This window comes from Cetorhinus maximus, chromosome 23 (assembly GCF_964194155.1).
Source record: "Cetorhinus maximus chromosome 23, sCetMax3.hap1.1, whole genome shotgun sequence".
Lineage (NCBI taxonomy): Eukaryota > Metazoa > Chordata > Chondrichthyes > Lamniformes > Cetorhinidae > Cetorhinus > Cetorhinus maximus.
Window position 1 is genome coordinate 52,075,501 of NC_135901.1, and position 16,743 is coordinate 52,092,243.

A 16,743-nucleotide genomic window follows, 5' to 3' on the forward strand; every position below is an offset into this window, starting at 1 on the left:
TCAATGGTACAGTCCTAAAGAGTGTGTAGGGACTGGGGGAACTGGGGGGTTGATGTGCATACACATTTGAAGGCGAAAGGACATATTGAGAGAGCAGTTCGCAAAATATATGAGATCGTGGGCTTCATAAGCAGATTTAATGTGCATAAACGCAGGGAAAATAAGCTGACCCGTCATAAAGCTCTGGTTAGGTCACAACAGGAGTATTGCATCCAGTTCTGGTCTCCACACTTTAGGAAAGGGGGGAGGGTCCTTGAGAGGATGCGGAGGAGAATTACCAGAATGGTTCCAGGAAAAAGGGAATTCGGTTACAAAGGGAGATTGGAGAAGCTGAAGTTGTTCTTCTTGGAGTTAGAGTTGAGGGGAGATTGGACAGAGGTGAACAAGATTGTGATAGGTTCAGATAAGGTGGACAAAGAAAATGTTGTTTCCATCTGGTGATGGTACAAGGATTAGGGGGACACAGATTGAAGGTTATGGGCAATAGATACAGGGCAAATGCAGGGAGGAACATTTTACACAACAAGTGGTATTAACCCAGAACTCACTGCCTACAAGCAGGCGTGAAGCAGACATGAACAATGCTTTAAAATTAAATTGGACCAGCATTTAAGAGAAATAAACATGCAGGGGGTTGAAGACACAGCGGGGCAATGAGACAGACTGGACAGCTCTACAGAGAGCTGGCATTGACTCAATGGGCTGAATGGCCTCTTTCTGTGCTGTAATTACTCTGATGCATTTGTTTGACCACTCCTCATAATTTAACCCTTGGAGTCCAGTTGTTATTCAGGTACATCTGCACTGCTCTCCCACTAAGGCCAATATGGTCTATCCTTCCTAAAGTGTGATGCCCGGAACTGAACACAGTATTCCTGTCCTGATGAAAGGTCATGTTAACTCGTAACATTAACTCTGTTTCTCTCCACAGATGCTGCCAGGCCTGCTGAGTACTTCCAGCATTTTTTATTTTTATTACAGTGGTTCAGGTGCAGTCTAACCAGGATTTTGAAAATGTCGGTGCTTTTCCCACAAACAGAACAGACAAACTTCTTTCCTTCCACAATCAAAGTCCGATGATATTCAGGACCTGAGGAATCGAGTGACTCTGTTAGATTTTGATGTGATGTTTGGTTTGAATTTCCCCTTCTCCAAATCCGTCCCATTGAAAATCCTGTAAAAAGGAGATTATTAAAAATCCATCCCTGTCAGTCCAGGATAGAAATTAAGAGACAAACATTTCTCTGGGTTGGAGTTTGCTGTGTGTAAATCCTCCCCTTCTAACCCCCTGGAAAAGGAGTTTCCAAACACTCGGTGTAAACTGGGCTCCGGGAGTTTGTAATTCGGGTTTGGAGTCCTACACCGGGTGTTTGTGAATCCTCCCAGTCCACCCTCCGGCTCCATTCCTCTCCTGCACTCGGCCCTTTCTCACCCGCTGGACTTTCAACTCGACCGCCTTGATCCCGATCCCCACCCGCGCTGCGCATGCTCCAATTCATACCCGGCCACGCCCCTCATTCACTCCAATTGGCCAGAGGAACAGCTGCTCCCGCTGGTCCTCCAGGCCCGCCCCCTGTCCCTATTGGTCCGGAGCTGCCGTCAATCATTGTGAGCTGGAGTATGTGTAGCGCGTGAAATCAGGCGTGAGGAGAGCTGGAGCGAGCGGATTTAAAATGCGGGATTTACAAAGACCGAGTGCGGACTGAGAGCTGGAAAAAAACCCCGTAGGATAGATAGGGCTGGCGGGTGAGTTGGGAGGCTTTATGAATTCACGGTCTCTGTCCTAAACCATCCTAAACCAATGAGGAACCATCCTTCCAACCACAGATTAGGCCATTTCTCCGGAAGTAGGCCCGAGTTAACGGCCGCCAACTTTATAGAGGGCAAGGAGCAGCAGAGCGCATGTGCGGTCACCATCTTCATAGGGGGCAAGGAGCAGCAGAGCGCATGTGCGGTCACCATCTTTATAGGGGCAAGGAGCAGCAGAGCGCACGTGCGGTCACTATCTTTATAGGGGCAAGGAGCAGTAGAGCGCATGTGCGGTCACCATCTTTATAGGGGGCAAGGAGCTGCAGAGCGCATGTGCGGTCACCATCTTTATAGGGGCAAGGAGCTCCAGAGCGCATGTGCGGTTACCATCTTTATAGGGGGCAAGAAGCAGCAGAGCGCATGTGCGGTCAGCATCTTTATTGGGGGCAATGTCCAACAGGCAGCATGCGTGGGCGCCATCTTTACAGAGGCTGCAGGCCCGGATGAATGACCCGCAGGAAGGACAATAAATCAAAGAGATAGAGTTTGGTGTGAAATCAATAGGTTGTTGGAAAACAGGAGATCAGGGGAACAGTCAGAAACAACAGCAACTTCTATTAACATCATAAATCATCCCAGTGAGCTTCACAGGGAAATTATAAAACAAAGTATAACATTCAGACACAGAAGGAGGTGACCAAAATACTTAAATAGTCGCTTGTTTGTACGGAATTTGATTATTAACGAAAACAGAGACAAGCTGTCAAAGCTTTTCCTGTTGCACTCACCAGGACAGACGCAAGAATCCCAAATTTCAAAGGGAACCACAATTTATACTGCACGAGAAAAGGGTGCTGATTGGTTGGCCCGTCGGCTCTGATTGGTTGTTGCCATGGACAATACAGCCAGGAGCTGTAATCCCCTCTGCTTTTGTTTAATTCCACAAAAGACCCCGTGCCTGGACTTGTTCCTTCTGCCCGTGGTGTCCTTCACCTGTCCTGGTCCCTGTGGATGAACATATGTAGCTTCTAGCAAGTGTAAGTGAGACACATTACTAGCCTGACTGATAATTTTTGAAATTTGGTGTTCTTCCCTCTATCCTGATGAGTACAAGATAAAATGTTTTAACAGAATGTCTTTTTTTATTAATACTCAATTGTCTTAAAGAGGGAAAGTGTCGTAGACAGAGGGAGAGAATCTCAGAGCTTGGGGTCGCGGGAACTGAAGGCACGGACACTAATGGTGGAACATTTAAAACAGGGAATGCTAGAATTAGAGCAGTGCAGATATCATAGAGGGTTGTGGGTCTGCAGGAGCCACAGAGAGGAGGCCATTGGGGGATTTGAAAACAAGGATGAGAATTTTAATATCAAGTTGCTGCTTGAACGGGAGCCAAGGAAGGTCAGGGAACGGGCCTAGCTGTGAGTGAAGACACACTCAGCAAAAATATGGATTTACGGAGGGTAGAATGTGGGAGACCAGCCAGGAGTGTGTTGGAATGGTCCAGTCTGGAGGTAAACATTGTAGTGATGAGGGTTTCAGCAGCAGATGAGACACTCCTGAGACAGGGGTGAGGTCGGGTGATATTACGGAGGTGGAAACAGGCGATCTTAGTGATGGCACAGACATGAGGTCAGCAGCTCATCTCAAGATCTAATGTAACACTGAGGTTGTGAACAGACTGGTTTAATCTCAGACTGTTCCCAGGGAGAGGGATGGAGTTGGTATCTTGGAAATGGAGATTGGAGCAGGGACTGAAAACAGTATCTTCAGTCTTCTCAGTGTTTAATTGGAGTTAATTAATCATCAGGAAGAGAAGCAGGAACCAGAATGGGCCATGAGACTGATCCCAGGTTTAACTCAGTTAGAGAGGGAGAGAAGGAAGGAAGGAAACTCTGGGACATTGGGAGAAACCACCTTCATAATCGCTCATTAAATCTCCACACAGTAAGTTTTGGACACAAGGTTAACATCTGCTATTCTGTATGGTCAGTCAGGGGGTTTCAGATTAATGTTTTGTCACGAGTAATCACTGAAGTGAATGATCAGACATATTGTCAACTCCAATTATAGAAATTTGTTAAAAAGATACAGAAAGAGTTGTCCAAAACTCTGTTTGGATTTCAGCACAGGGAGGAGGGAGAGTGTGTGGGATGGGGATTTGCAGCTTTGGGGGAACAAGAGAGGAAAAAATGTTCCATAGAAACTAGAATTGTCTGCTCTGAATTTATATCCTGTTCTTACAGTGATGACTTTTGTAAACTCCTTTTACAGATAATTAGAAGGGGAGGATTTTCAGGCAGGAAACCCAAACCAAACATCACATCAAGATCTGACACAGTCACTCGATTCATTAGGACCTGAATATCATCACCTTTGAATGTGGACTGAGAAACGTTTGTCTGTTCTGTCTGTAGGGAAAGATTTCAAACATCAGTGTTACTGGAAAAGCACCGAGACACACATACACCCGAGTGAGGGTGTCCCACTGCACTGACTGGAAAGAGCTTTAACCAGTTACACAGCCTGAAATAACATCACACCATTCACAGTGGGGAGAAACTGTACACGTGTTCTCTGTGTGGACGAGGCTTCAACTGATCATCAAACTTAGAGAGACACAGGGACACCTGGACCATGGAGAAACCGTGGAAATGTAAGGACTGTGAGAAAGGATTCAATCGTCCATCCGAACTGGAAACCCATCGACGCAGTCACACTGGGGAGAGGCCGTTCACCTGCTCCGAGTGTGGGAAGGGATTCAAGCGGTTATCCCACCTGCTGACACACCAGCGAGTTCACACTGGGGAGAGACCGTTCACCTGCTCCCAGTGTGGGAAGGAATTCACTCAGTCATCAAACCTGCGCACACACCAGCGAATTCACACAGGGGAAAGACCATTCACCTGCTCCGTGTGTGGGAAGGGATTCACTCGGTCATCAAGCCTGCTGACACACCAGCGAGTTAACACTGGAGAGAGACCATTCAACTGCACGGTATGTGGGAAAGGATTCACTGGGTCCTCTAACCTGCTGAAGCACCAGCGAATTCACACTGAGCAGAGGCCATTCAGTTGTACTTCCTGTGGAAAGAGATTCAGGACTTCATCGAGCCTCAAAGTACACCAGCGAGTTCACACTGGAGAGAGGCCTTTCACCTGCTCCGAGTGTGGGAAGGGATTCACTCAGTCATCCCACCTATTGACACACCAGCGAGTTCACACTGGAGAGAGACCATTCACCTGCTCTGAGTGTGGGAAGAAATTCACTCACTCATCCCACCTGCTGAGACACCAGCGAGTTCACACTGGAGAGAGACCATTCACCTGCTCCCAGTGTGGGAAGGGATTCACTCGGTCATCATACCTGCTGACTCACCAGCTAGTTCACACTGCAGAGAGACCATTCACCTGCACGGTATGTGGGAAAGGATTCACTGAGTCCTCTCACCTACTGAAGCACCAGCGAATTCACACTGAGGAGAGGCCATTCAGTTGTACTTCCTGTGGAAAGAGATTCATGGAACCTCAAAGTACACCAGCGAATTCACACTGGAGAAAGGCCTTTCACCTGCTCCGAGTGTGGGAAGGGATTCACTCGGTCATCCCACCTGCTGACACACCAGCGAAGTCACACTGGAGATAGGCCATTCACCTGCTTTGAGTGTGGGAAGAAATTCACTCTGTTATCCCACCTGCTGACACACCAGCGAGTTCACACTGAGGAGAGGCCATTCAGTTGAACTTCCTGTGAAAAGAGATTCAGGACTTCATGGAACCTCAAAGTACACCAGCGAATTCACACTGGAGAGAGGCCTTTCACCTGCTCCGAGTGTGGGAAGGGATTCACTCAGTCATCCCACCTGCTGACACACCAGCGAATTCACACTGCAGAGAGACCATTCACCTGCTCCCAGTGTGGGAAGGGATTCACTCAGTCATCCACCCTGCTGAAACACCAGCGAATTCACACAAGGAGAGGCCATTCCGCTGCACTTCCTGTGTAAAGAGATTCAGCCTTCATTCCACCTCAGTGTACGCCAGTGAATTCACATTGGAGACAGGCTGTTCACCTGCTCCGAGTGTGGAAAGGGATTCACTCATTTATCCAACCTGTTGAGGCACTAGCGAGTTCACAATGGGGAGATGCTGTTCACCTTCTCCGAATGTAGGAAGGGATTCACTTAGTCATCCCACCTGCTCAGACAGCAGTGAGTTCACAAGTGTCTGCAGAGGTTGGATTCTACTGTTATTGCTGCTGTTAATCACATCCGGAACTGAACTGTGTTCATTCTGACAGTTTTGGTTTGTTTCTATTGCTGTTCATAATCCCTGTAACTGGGCTGAAGTTTAATATCTTGAAGTCTGTTAAATAAATCAGTTTTGTTTCAAACTCTCAGAATGTCGAGTCCTTGATTTCTCCAGGATAAGAGGAGACTGATTGATGTCCTGCTCCTAATGGCTCCATTTTTGGATCTTTTCTCCTCTCTTAACTCTAGATTCTTTCAGTTCTCAGACCTTTGGTTACTCTCATGGATACGTCCCAGCTCCCCACACCTCCCAGAGAGCCTTGGGATCCAGGGAAGTATCAGTGTTAAAACCAGAAAATGCTGGAAATAACCGATACTTTTCCAAGTGCCAATTGATTTTCTCCCAGATTATTGTCTCCAGCCTTTCCCCACCACTGATATGAAGCTGATTGTCCTAGAATAGCTGTGTTTTTGAACAGGGGTGTAACATTTACAATCTATCAGTTCTTTGACACCACTACAGTATAAGGAGGATTGGAAGATTGTGACCAGAGCCTCCACAAGTTCCATGTGAAGGATGCTGTCTCTGACAGTGCAGCAGTCCCTCAATGTCATCCTGGAGTGTCAGCCCAGATAATGTGCTCAGGTTTATTAATATTTCCTCTTGTTATTGATGTGGATCATTAAGAAACAATGGACTCTTATGATGTCATCCAGTCCCAGTGCGATGATGTCATCAAGTGCCAGTGCGATGATGTCATCCAGTCCCAGTGCGATGATGTCATGAAGACTATTAAATACCAGCGGAGCCTTAGTGGTGAAAACAGTTTTGTTCGAGATGGCAGCAAGTCCATTACTGATAGATGTGGATTATGAAGCTGAGCAACACGTACAGTATATATCCCATCTCCTGACTCTGCCCCCACCTCTTGACACACTGCGCCAATTTCCCGACACTCTGCCCCCATCTCCCAACTCCCGACATGCTGCCCCATCTCCCGACACTCTGCCCCATCTCCCGACACACTGCCCCATCTCCCAACACTCTGCCCCCCATCTCCCGACACTCTGCCCCCATCTCCTGACACTCTGCCCCCATCTCCCGACACTCTGCCCCATCTCCCGACACACTGCCCCATCTCCCAACACTCTGCCCCCCATCTCCTGACACTCTGCCCCCATCTCCTGACACTCTGCCCCCGTCTCCCGACACCCTGCCCCCATCTCCCGACACTCTGCCCCCATCTCCCGACACTCTGCCCCCATCTCCTGACACTCTGCCCCCATCTCCCGACACGCTGCCCCATCTCCTGACACTCTGCCCCATCTCCCGACACTCTGCCCCCATCTCCTGACACGCTGCCCCCATCTCCCGACACTCTGCCCCATCTCCTGACACGCTTCCCCCATCTCCCGACACTCTGCCCCCATCTCCCGACACTCTGCCCCCATCTCCCGACACGCTGCCCCATCTCCTGACACTCTGCCCCATCTCCCGACACTCTGCCCCCATCTCCTGACACGCTGCCCCCATCTCCCGACACTCTGCCCCCATCTCCCGACACTCTGTCCCATCTCCCGACAATCTGCCCCCATCTCCCGACACTCTGCCCCCATCTCCCGACACACTGCCCCCATCTCCCGACACTCTGCCCCCATCTCCTGACACGCTGCCCCCATCTCCCGACACTCTGCCCCATCTCCTGACATGCTGCCCCCATCTCCCGACACTCTGCCCCCATCTCTCGAGTAGCCCGTCTCTACCTCTGCTGAACCCAGACAGGATGCACCATGTTGAAACCAGAGGAAAGGACTGGGTGAGAAATTGTAATTCACCAAGGGTGTGCACATGGGGGGTTTGACAAAATATTAAGTTTCCTGTTTTTAACAAGGACACAGAAAATGTATTGATTGGAACCACTTCCAGCTCTTGTCCATTCTGACATCCCGTGGGCCAGCTCACCCTCTCACTGGGTTCATGCTGAATGTCAATCCAGGCTGGGAGCCATTGGGTGGATGGGCAATGGGTGGATGAGTGGCTGAAGGAATGTTCAGTTCACAGGGAGGGGGATGGGGGAGGGGGGTTGGTGCTGGTGGTGGGAAGTGTTCATTCTGAAGGAGTCCCACCTGAAACAGTGACCACTAACTTATCACTTTCCAATGGTGATTGACCTGATGTTTATTTCTCCAGGTTTGTTCTGTTCAGTATTTATATATTTTTTTATCTTTGCTAAAACATATTGTTCTGACACTGAAATACAGAGAATTTTAATTATGTTAATGTCAATCTCCATCGAGTGCACAGGAGGACTCAACTGGTCCAAACTTTTTATGGTATCAATAAACAAAAATCCTACAAGATGTTTTTTTGGGGAATTGTTTTTCTCTGAGACCAGGGATGGTCAAACTATGTCCCAAAGTTCAGATTTGGGCCTTGAGCCTGGGCTATGGGGCCCACATACATGGAGCACCATTACCAGATGTCCTTCATCCCCGATTTTAATCACTCCACCATTGGTGGCCGTGCCTTCAGCTGCCTGGACCCTAAGCTCTGAAATTTTCTCCCTAAACCTCTCACCTTTCTCATTCACTTTCCCCCTTTCAGACACTCCTTATAACTAACCTCTTTGACCAAGCTTTTGGCCATCTGGCCTAATATGTCCTGCTCCTGTGAAATTCCTTGGGACATTTTACCATGTTAAAAGCTTGATATAAATAGAAGTTGTTGTTGTTCTTCACAGTATCACATTATCTTTACAGTGTAGAAGGAGGCCAATTTGTCCATTGAGTCTGCACTGACTCGCTGAAAGAACATTCCACCTAGTCCCACTCCCCTGCCTTATCCCCGTAACCTTGCACATTCTCTCTCTCCATGTAACAATCCAATTCCCTATTGAATACCTCGATCGAACCTGTCTCCACCACCCTTTCAGGAAGTTTGTTCCAGAATCCAACCACCCTCTGGGTGATTTTTTTCCCCTCACATCACAATTGCTCCTTTTTTCAATTATTTTGAATCTGTGCCCTCCAGTTCTTGATGTTCTCTTGAGTGCGAACATTTTCTCACTACCCTGTCCCCACCCCTCAGGATCTTGAATACGTCTATTAAATCTCCTCTCAGCCTTCCTTTCTCCAAGGAAAACAGTCCTAACCTCTCTAATCTATCCTCATTGCTACAGTTCTTCATCCCGGGAATCATTCTTGTTAATCTCCTATGGATTCTCTCCAAAGCCTTCACATCCTTCCTCAAGTATGGTGCCAAGAACTGGACACAGTACTCCAGGTGAAGCCTAACAAGTGTCTTCTACAAGTTCAACATGACCTCCTTACTCTTGTACTCAATACCCATATTAATGAAGTCTAAGATACTAAATGCTTTATTAACTGCTCTCTCAACATTCCCTGTCATCCTCAATGACTTAAGTACGTACACACCGAGGTCCCTCTGTTTCTGCACCTCCTTTAGAGGGTCTCCCTTTATTTTATGCTATCTCACCATACATTTCCTGCCAAAACAAATCACCTCACACTTCTCTGCATTGAACTTCATCTGCCACTTGTCTGCCCAATCCACCAACATGTCTATGTCCTTTTGAAGTTCATGACTTTCCCTATCACAGTTGACAACATTTCCAATCTTCGTATCATCCGCAAATTTTGAAATCATGCCCTGCGCACCACAGACTAGGTGATTAATATATATCAGGAAGGGCAGGGGTCCCAACACTGACCCCTGAGCAATTCCACTACAAACCTTCCTCCAATCTGTAAAACAAACATTTACCACTACTCTCTGGTTCCTTTCACTCGGCTAGTTTCTTATCCAAGTTCCTACTTTCCCTTTTATTCCATGGCCGAGAATTTTGCTGAAAAGTCTTTTGTGTGGCACCGTATCAAATGCCTTTTGAAAATCCATATACACATCAACGTTTCCCTTATTAACCCTTTCTGCTACCTCCTCAAAACACCCCAGCAAGTTAGTTAAACATGATTTTTTTCCTTGATGAATCCATGCTGGCTTTCTTTAATTGTCCTGCACTTGTCTAAGTGATGATTGATTTTATCCCATACTTATTGTTTCAAAAGTGTCCCTGCCACTGAGGTCAAAATGACTGGCCTGTAGTTGCCAGCTTTATCCTTACATCCCTTTTTGAACAAGGGTGTAACATTCACAGGTCTCCAGTCCTCTGGCACCTCTTCTGTGTCTGAGGAAGGCTGGAAGATTATCACTCGTGCCTCTGCACTTGTATTGCCTCTGTTCTTGCTGTTCAGTGAGACCTGACCACTAACTGAGTGAGTGAGTCTGTATCAATGTAACTCAGATAGACACTGCTTGTTGGAACAGACCTGGGGAGAAGGAAGCTTTGAATTAGCCACTAGAATTTCTGTTCTCCACAATTGGGAATAGGGAATGCTTTCCAAACATTCAAAACGACGAATCAAGTCATTAAAGAGCATTTGTTTTTAGCTGAATTATTTGCTAGAATTAGAGTGAAGGAGTGGGATTGACCCACAGCCTGAGCCACCACTTTAAGGACAGGAAGAGAGAATCTGGAGAGGGGAAAAGAATTAGCAGGTGACTGGGCACTGAATCTGGAACAATGAGCAGAGAGAGGGAGGAGTGTGTGGGACAGGGATTTATAGATTTGGGGGAAATGAAAGGAGAAAGAATATTCCATCGAAACTAGAATTGTCTGTTCTGAATTTCTATCCTGTACTGACAGTGTTGACTTTTGTAAACTGTGTTTACAGGGGATTAGAGGGAGAGGATTTTCAGATGGGGAAACTCAAACCAAAAATCTCGACAAGATCTTATAGAATCACTGAATTCATAAATGACCAGCCTTTGATTATGGAAGGAGAAGTGTTTGTCTGTTCTGTCTGTGGGGAATTTTCACATCATAATTTGACTGGAAACTCACCAAGACACATACACCTGAGTCAGAACATATGTCGGGGTCAAACCTGACATCACTTGTGCAAAAAGTCTGGTTTCGTCTCAGACAGTTGCCAGGGAGAGGAATCGAGTTGGTATCTAGGGAATGAAAACAATGGCTTTGGTCTTCCCAATATTTAATTGGAGGAAATTTCTGCACATCCACCATTGAATATCAGACAAACAATCTGATAATTTAATAAAAGTGGAGAAGTGGAGAGAGGTGGTGGTGAGGTAGAGCTGGGCACTGTCAGTGTACATGTGATAACTGACATTGTGTTTTCAGAAGATGTCGCTGTGGGGAACATGTTGATGAGAAATAAGAGGCCAAGGCTGGATCCTTTGGGGACACCAGAGATAACTATGGGAAGGGAAGACATTACAAGTGATTCGCTGACGATGGTTAGATAGAGAAGAATAAAACCAGGAGAGAACAGCCCCACCCAGCTGGACGACAGTGGAAAGGTGTTAGAGCAGAATGGTGTGGTCAACCCTGTCAAAGGCTACAGACAGGTAGAGAAGGGATAGTTTCCCTTTGTCCCAGTCACATAAGATGTCATTGGCGCTTTGATCAGTGCTGTTTCAGTACAGTGGCAGGGCAGAAACCTGATTGGAGGGATTCAAACATAGAGTTCTGGGAAAGATGGGCACGGATTTGGGAGGTGTGAACATGTTTGAGGAGTTTGGAGAGGAAAGGGAGGTTGGAGATGGGACAGCAATTTGTAAGGGCAAGGCCAAAGGTTTGTTTATTGACGAGGGCTTGATGATGTCAGATTTGAAGGAGAGAGGGACAGTAACTGAAGAGACATTGACAATCTCAGCGAACATGGGGAAGTTGGGTAACCAGCAGTTTAGTGGGAATAGGGTCAATGGAGCAGGAGGTGGGTCTCATGGACAAGATGAGCACTAAGGTGGCATGAGAGGAAATGGGAGCGAAACTAAAGAAAGCTGTGGCTTCAGGGCTCAGACAAGGGGGATCTTTAGAGACAGTTTGTCCCGGTGGGCTAGTGGAAGGGAGGGAAGCAGCAGAGGCAGCTGATCAGATTGTTTCAATCTTAGTGCCAAAGAAGCTCCATGAGCTCCTCACACTTGTTGTTGGAGGTGAGGATGGAGGAGACGGGGAGAGAGGGAGAGCACTTCAAAAGGACCTAATTTGTATGTTTAACACAGAGCTGATTTATTTGACTTTATTCAGAATAATAATGGCTATAACTGGGTTGGAGTTTATTAACATTAGTAGAAACAGATCCCAGTCAACTTGGTTCAGTCTAGGATGTGAATAACCGCAAAGTCCATTCACTGTTGTCACTTGTGAATTCGCTGGTGTCTCAGCAGGTGGGATAACCTTCTCACACTCGGAGCAAGTGAATGGTCTCTCTCCAGTGTGAACTCGCTGGTGTGTCAACAGGTTGGGTAACTGACTGAATCCCTTCCCACACGCGGAGTAGGTGAACGGTCTCTCTCCAGTGTGAACTCGCTGGTGTGTCAACAGGTTGGGTAACTGACTGAATCCCTTCCCACACGCGGAGTAGGTGAACGGTCTCTCTCCGCTGTGAACTCGCTGATGTGCAGTGAGTTGAGATGACCACCTGAACCCAGTCCCGCATTGAGAGCACCTGAATGGTTTCTCGTCACTGTGAACACGTTGATGGGACATCATTTCCCCGGAGCTTTTATAGCACTTCCCGCAGTCTGAGCATTTGAACGGTCTCTCCCCAGTGTGAATTCGCTGGTGTTTCAGCAGGTTAGTTGAATGAGTGAATCCCTTCCCACACACTGAGCAGGTGAATGGTCTCTCCCCAGTGTGAACTCGCTGGTGTGTGTGCCAGCAGGTCAGATGTCTGAGTGAATCCTTTCCCACACGTGGAGCAGGTGAACGGTCTCTCCACAGTGTGAAGTCGCTCATGTTTCAGCAAGTTGAATGGCTGAGTGAATCCCTTCCCACACACGGAGCAGGTAAATGGTTTCTCCCCAGTGTGAACTCGCTGGTGTGTCAGCAGATGGGATGAACAAGTGAATCCTTTCCCACACATGGAGCAGGTGAATGGTTTCTCTCCGGTGTGACTGTGCCGATGAGTTTCCAGTTCAGACGGGTAATTGAAACCCTTCCCACAGTCTCCGCATTTCCATGGTTTGTCCCCATTCTCACTGCATTTATGTTTTGACAGGCCTGATGATCGGCTGAAGCCTCGTCCGCACACAGAACACGTGTATGTTTTCTCCCCACTGTGAATGGTGCTTTTTCCTTCCATGTTCAAAATCCGATGATATTCAGGATTTGATAACTTGGGCGACTCCGTCAGATCCAGATGTGATGTTTGGTTTGAGTTTCCCGACTGTAAATCCTCCCCTTCTAACACCCTGTTGAATTGATTTAAAACATAAAAAAGGGAATGAGAGAGAACCCACAAAAACACAAAGGCAGGTTGTGAAATTGAGCTGAATGAATCTGGGAATTTTTGGGGCCGGCACGAGGAAAGAGTGACCATGAAAACTGCTGGATTGTCATAAAAACCCAACTGGTTCGCTAATGTCCTTCAGGGAAGGGAACCTGCCACCCGGTCTGGGCCGACACAAGACTCTGGTGTCAAAAATAAAACAAGTATTAGGGGCAGCAGGAGACAACATGGCCCTTCGAGACTGCTCCGTCATTCAACATGATTGTGGCTTCTCTTAGGCTTCAACTCCACTTTCCCGCCCACTCCCCATATCCCTCGACTCTCTGAGACACCAAAAATCTCCCCACCTCAGCCTGAAATATATTCAATGATGGAGCATCCACAGCCTGCTGGGCTGGAGAAAAGGAGAGAGAGAGAAAGTCAGAGAGGGGAGTGGGAGAGGCAGGGGTGAGGAGAGGGCTTTTCAGAGACCTATAAATAGACCAGAACTTTGACAGAATCTCCCAAACCTTCAACCTCTACCCCCGAGAAGGATCAGGGTAGCAGGTGTATGTGAACACCATCACCTCCAAGTTCCCCTCCAAGTCACACACCCTCCTGACTTGTCTGACATCCAGAACTGGATGAACAGAAATTTCATCCATTTAAATATTGGGAAGATTGAAGCCATTGTCTTCAGTCCCCACTACAAACTCCACTCCCTAGACACCGACTCCATCTCTCTCCCTGACAACTGTCTGAGACTGAACCAGACTGTTCACAACCATGGTGAAATATTTCACCCCAAGATGAGCTTCCAACCACATATCCACATCATCACCAAGACCGACTATTTCCACCTCAGTAACATCGCCCGACTCCACCCCTTATTTTAAAATTTCTGCATGGCTGCTCCCTATTGCTGGAATCTCCTCCAGCATCACAACCTTCGGAGATATCTGCGCTCCTCTAATTTGGCCTACTGAGTGTTCCTGATTTCTATTGTTCCACATTCGTGCCCATTCTGTCACTTTCCAAGGCTCCAAGCTCTGGAATTCACTCCCTAAACCTCCGCCAGTCACTACCTCTTTTTCCTCCTTTAATTTACTCTGTAAAACCCACTTCTTTGACCAAACGCTTGGTCACCTGCCCTAATATCTCCTCATGTGGCTCAGTGTCAAACCTTGCTTTGTAACATTTCTGTGAAATGCGTTGGAACATTATCTTACATTAAAAGTGCTCTATAAATACAAGTTGTTGATTTGGACATATATCAATGTTCTTTCATCATCACTGGGTGAATAACCTGTAACTCCTTACCTAACAGCATTGTGGGAGCACCTTCACCACACGGACTGCAGCGTTTCAAGAAGGTCAAACATCATCTTCTCCACAGGCAACTGGGGATTGGCAATATTTGCTGGTATCTGTGGAGAGGGAAACAGAGTAAATGTTTCAGGGTTTGCAGAATGATTTACACGAGTAAAAATGCTGCAGAATTTGATGATCAATATAAGCTCAGAAGTGGAATAGAAATGGACTATAGCGCAGGAAAAACAATTCCTGACTATGAAAGATACTGTGGGAAGATAAAGCTGGGAACCAGCAGCACATGGTCAGGGGATGGGCAGCAGTGGAAACCATTGAGACACGGTCAGCAGAAGTAACAATAAAATACTAAACATAACTCAGATAGATCCATTATTAGAGACAGAGGAAGGTGGACAATGGTAGAGAGGTGATCAGGGAGGGCAGAGGTGAAACAGAGCAATGGATGGACATGGATTCAGATCCACAGTAAAGGAGTCACACCAGCCCCAGAGATTTGGAACCTCTCACAGAAAACAGAGCACAGCACTAAAAGCTCTAAATTGTAGACGGATGGTGAAAAATACTCACCTCAGAAACAATATCACCATTTTCAAATTTAAACTCTCCTGCTGGAGCCTGCAGCTGAAAAGATAGCAGAAACACTGGAGTCAGAGAAAAATCTCCCAGTTGAGGAAATACCCAGGAAGCAGGGTGATGTCACCATGTAATTGTCAATGTGCGATGATGTCACAGTGTAACTGTCGATGTGTGATGATGTCACAGTGTAACTGTCGATGTGCGATGATGTCACAGACACAGAACATCTGGGTCTGTGCAAACCAGTGATCACCAAACATTATGAAGGATGTGAGGGTCCTTGAGAGGGGGCAGAGGAGATTTATCAGAATGGGTCGAGGGATGAGGGATTTTAATTGTGAGATTAAATTCAAGAAACTGAGGTTGTTCTCCTCGGAGTAAAGGAGCTTGAGGGGAGATTTGATAGAGGTGTACAGGATTATGAAAGATAGTTAAATAAAAGCTGTTCCCATTAGCTGATTATGAAAGGATTAAGGGACAGAGATTTAAGATTTTAGGTAAGATCCACAATGTGAGGAAAAGATTTTTTACCCAGTAACTGAAAATGACCTCAATACTTACATTCAGGTCCTGGTGAATCAAGAGACTTTCAGATTTTGTCGTGATGTTTGGTTTCAGTTTCTCATTTCCCTCAAGTATCCCTTGAATTCCTCCTCTTCTAACATCCTGTAAATGGAATTCAAAAAATCCATCACGGTCAATCCAGGATTGAAATTCAGAAAGAACAAACGTTTCTCTTGGTCTGAGTTTGCTGTGTGTAAATCCTCCCCTTCTAACCCCCTGTAAAAGGAGTTTCCAAAATCCATCCCTCAGTCCAGGATAGAAATTCACAGTATACTCTCCTCCTGCTACCTGGAACAGGATGGCCGCGCATGCGCCCTGCTGCACATTGCCCCTATAAAGATGGCAGCTGTTACCCTGGGCCTGGCGAAGGGAGAAATCCAGACTTTTTCGGCCCGTTCTCTGCAAACACACGACCGGTACCTTGTTATTTCGTGTCTGCGGCCTGCACTGTATCGTTATGAAGCCTCCCTGCCCACTCCGCTGGCTCCATTCCTCCTCACACACCCACTAACTCTGTTAGTTTGCTCCACTCGACATTCTCTCACCCGCTCTGAGCATCTTCAGTCACAGACCAGCACTGCGCATGCTCATGGATCCGACCGCAATGCGCATGCCTCACCACTCCCAGCACTGCGCATGCGTATGGCGTTGCTGTTGTGAAGATAGGGCATATTCTGCCCCGCAGGGAATGCTGCGTGGCCGATCCGCCATTGAAAGATCACGTTGTAGGACAAAGGTAATAAGAATACGATGAGTGCCATAGGGGAAAGACATAAAATTGTTGAATCAATGATACAGCGGCCAAATTGCTCCGGAGTCCACCGCAATTCTCGCCTGGATGCAGAACAAACCCCGACAGTTAGATCTGAACTCAGTGTAGTCTCAGCAGATGGGGTGAGCTAGTAACATCTCCCCCGATACATGGAACATTTAAACCGTGTCTTGCCAGCATCTCTGCT

The 16,743-nt window shown here is 47.1% G+C and overlaps 1 protein-coding gene across 1 annotated transcript in view; it reads left to right on the forward strand.

Annotated features, from left to right (window-relative positions):
- The first annotated feature begins 4,386 nt into the window (after nt 1-4,386).
- LOC144698033 (uncharacterized) overlaps nt 4,387-16,743 on the forward strand; it is a 53,327-nt gene continuing 40,970 nt past the window's right edge. Inside the window, exons 1-4 of the mRNA XM_078569972.1 lie at nt 4,387-4,769; nt 4,851-5,189; nt 5,263-5,433; nt 5,515-5,685. Of these exons, the coding sequence (XP_078426098.1) occupies nt 4,387-4,769; nt 4,851-5,189; nt 5,263-5,433; nt 5,515-5,685 (1,064 nt within the window). The remainder of the gene's footprint in view (nt 4,770-4,850; nt 5,190-5,262; nt 5,434-5,514; nt 5,686-16,743) is intronic.